The sequence below is a fragment of the Manacus vitellinus genome, unplaced genomic scaffold (genome assembly GCF_001715985.3).
Source record: "Manacus vitellinus isolate BGI_N305 unplaced genomic scaffold, ASM171598v3 scaffold_52_pilon, whole genome shotgun sequence".
NCBI lineage: Eukaryota > Metazoa > Chordata > Aves > Passeriformes > Pipridae > Manacus > Manacus vitellinus.
The window spans coordinates 478,090-480,813 of record NW_021940628.1 but is presented as its reverse complement, the minus strand read 5'-3'; the positions used below and the strand labels follow the sequence as shown (position 1 = coordinate 480,813).

Genomic DNA, 2,724 nt, shown 5'->3' with positions numbered 1-2,724 from the left:
TGATCTAAATGAGGGTTCTGCTCGCTGGCAGAAGCAATGCCTGATGGAAACCCTCTGCCCACACTCCCTTCCTGCTGTGGTTTAAGCAGCCCAGCAGCCAAGGGGATCAGAACCACCAGGATCAGTAGGAGACACTGGAATTTAACAGTCCTGAAAAGGTCAGCTCCTGAGTCACAGCAGTGAAGGACATGGGGGAGTTGCTTTAAGTGCACCTTTTTCCTCCTTCCTCACTCTCTCTTTCACACATACAGAACATGTTCAACTCGCTGGTGATCACTCAGTCTCTCTTTCAGGCACTGTCATGGACACAGAGTCAGTTTTACTCCAAGCTTTCCTCCTGCTCCTGCAGCTCCACCAATGCTACCCTGGATTCCCCTTAGAACCGGAGGTTTCTTCTCCATCTCCAAAAGAGATTGATATATCAAAACCAAATTCAATTACAAAATATAATAATAATCCTCTTCTTGGAAGTGAAGCTGCCCCATATTCCAGACTGTGGCAGGATTTTTTATAACCTCAAAATATCTTGACTAAGTTCTACTTAAAATACGTCCGAGTCCCGAAATCCGCCCGTTCGGCACATTGGAATGCTCACAGCTGAAGACCCCATTCCCTGTGAATTCCTTGTGGGATGTGCCCAAAGGGCCCTCCTCAGTTGTCTTCTGCAGATTTGAACATGAGGATGGCGTTGTAGATCTTCAGGGCAGGGCCCAGCTTGATGCTGAGGATTTTAACGATGTCGTTCTGCTTGAGGAGCAGGAAGGCCTCGCCGTCGATCTGCTGGAGGTTGGGACACAACAAAAACAGGGATTAACCAGCAAGGGACAGGCAGGATTCCCACTTCTGGTCATTCCCTAGTTCTGGCACCCACACCCTGGGATGTTCCCAGACATGCTGCCCTTTCCAAGGATCACAGACCTCATTGCATTTTCCTACAAATGGAGAAGCCTCAGGGTGTGCTTACAGAGAGACCATGAGGTGCTTCTTCAACAGAATTTACAGTCTCTAGAATTGCTTTAAAAAGCCAAAAATCCTACAGCCTATACACAGTCTGTGGCCAGAAATTAGGTCAGAAAATCCAGAATGCCAAACTATCCAAGAATTAATATATTACCCCGATCCATGACTGCCCCTGCACAGACTCTTCCACCCCTGTTAAACTGTTCAGGGTAAAAAATTAAAGGCAAACACCCTTTTTTTGGTCAGTCCTGCTAAAATCCTTACAGATGAGAACAATCCCTGAGATGTGAACATCTGGCTGCTCCCACAACTGGGATGTTTTATGCCCACAGACAACAAGTTTCTGTTTAAAGGAGAAACAGGAGTCTCTTGTGAAATCTTTGTCAGTGGCACTAACTGGGCTTGCTCAGCACAGGGCAAAAGAAACCGTGTGCTGGATAGAGCAAGGCATGGTAAAGTCTGGAAAAATCCACCAGCAAGGAGATATTCAATGAGATGCAAATTAAGCAAGTGATTAACACACTACCATGTGAAAATCCAGGATGCTCTAGGTAGCAGCGAGTGAAATCATGACAGACTATTTTAAGAAGAGGTTAAAAATTTACTTGAGCAAGAACATCCACAGAGCCAACACAGATATAATTAATATAAACCCCAAATGCTGCAGGGAAGAAGCGAAAGATTAATGGACACAGACAAACAATATGTGTCTCCCTAAGTTATTCCATTAAAGTCCATTTACAGGGACTGACAGTGTCTCCTCCTCTCACTTGATGCTCACCAGTGCAGCAGACAAGGAGGGACACTCAGCCCAGCCAGAATAACAGTTCTGCTATTTTTGTTGCCTTCCCAACTGGAATTTTTTTGGATGTCAATGACTGGTGCAAGAGGAAACACTGAGTAAACTCGGGCAAACATCTGATTAAAGCAAAGAGTGGGAGCCAGGAGATTTGGGTTCCCCACCTCTCACCACACAAGAGCCCCTTGGCAAGTTATTTAACCTCCCAGTTAAGGAACTGGGAGGAACTGGGAAGTTAATTCCTCCAGTGGGAATGCCAGCAGTGCTCCCAGCCCACAGATGGCCACACAAAGTCCCCCAATCTTATTTTAAGGCTGCCCAGAGTCGACATTGCTGCAATGAACGTGTTAAAAATAGCTTGAAACTAATGGGGCTGCTGTTTAAATTAAATAATAGAGTCAAGAGGAGCAGAAAACTGCTGGAAAACAGTCCCACATTTCGAAATGCTTTGGAGTCCAATATTATTCCTGTGCTTCATTTTCACTGCATTGCCTCACACATGCTTATTTTAAACAGACCTGCCCTGAACTGGACCTAGAAACAAGTCTGTGCTTTATTATTCATTTCTTTGTTCCATCTTATTTGGATGGTTTTTAAAATTCTGTGCACAATTTGTTCTCTTCATTCCTAATGTAAGCAGCAACTTATCCCTGTCCAGCCCCCCGCCAAGAGAAGTCTACCAGGGATTTATTCCTCCTGGATGTGGAGCACTTGGAGGCTGATCCCAGCTAATGGACAGTGTGGGGGAGCTCAGCTCTCCTGTCACTCACACCTACAACTCTGGCCAAAGCCAAACTGCTAAAAGGGTTTTAATTTCAAACTGACAATTTGGTTTGAGCATGAACTTGTAAAACAATGCGAGCTCCTAAAATCTGGCACAGGGAATCACACTTGGAGGCTGCAGGAAATAAGGGATTAAAATAGACCATGGCTATGACACTGTCAGAACTAGAAAGGAGAGGCTG

The 2,724-nt window shown here is 45.2% G+C and overlaps 1 protein-coding gene across 1 annotated transcript in view; it reads right to left on the bottom strand.

Annotated features, from left to right (window-relative positions):
• Window positions 1–230: 230 nt before the first annotated feature.
• The window catches only part of LOC103756274 (lethal(3)malignant brain tumor-like protein 3), a 39,756-nt gene continuing 37,262 nt past the window's right edge, over window positions 231–2,724 (bottom strand). Inside the window, exon 16 of the mRNA XM_029963013.1 lies at window positions 231–780. Within this exon, the coding sequence (XP_029818873.1) occupies window positions 652–780 (129 nt within the window). The 3' untranslated portion in view covers window positions 231–651. The remainder of the gene's footprint in view (window positions 781–2,724) is intronic.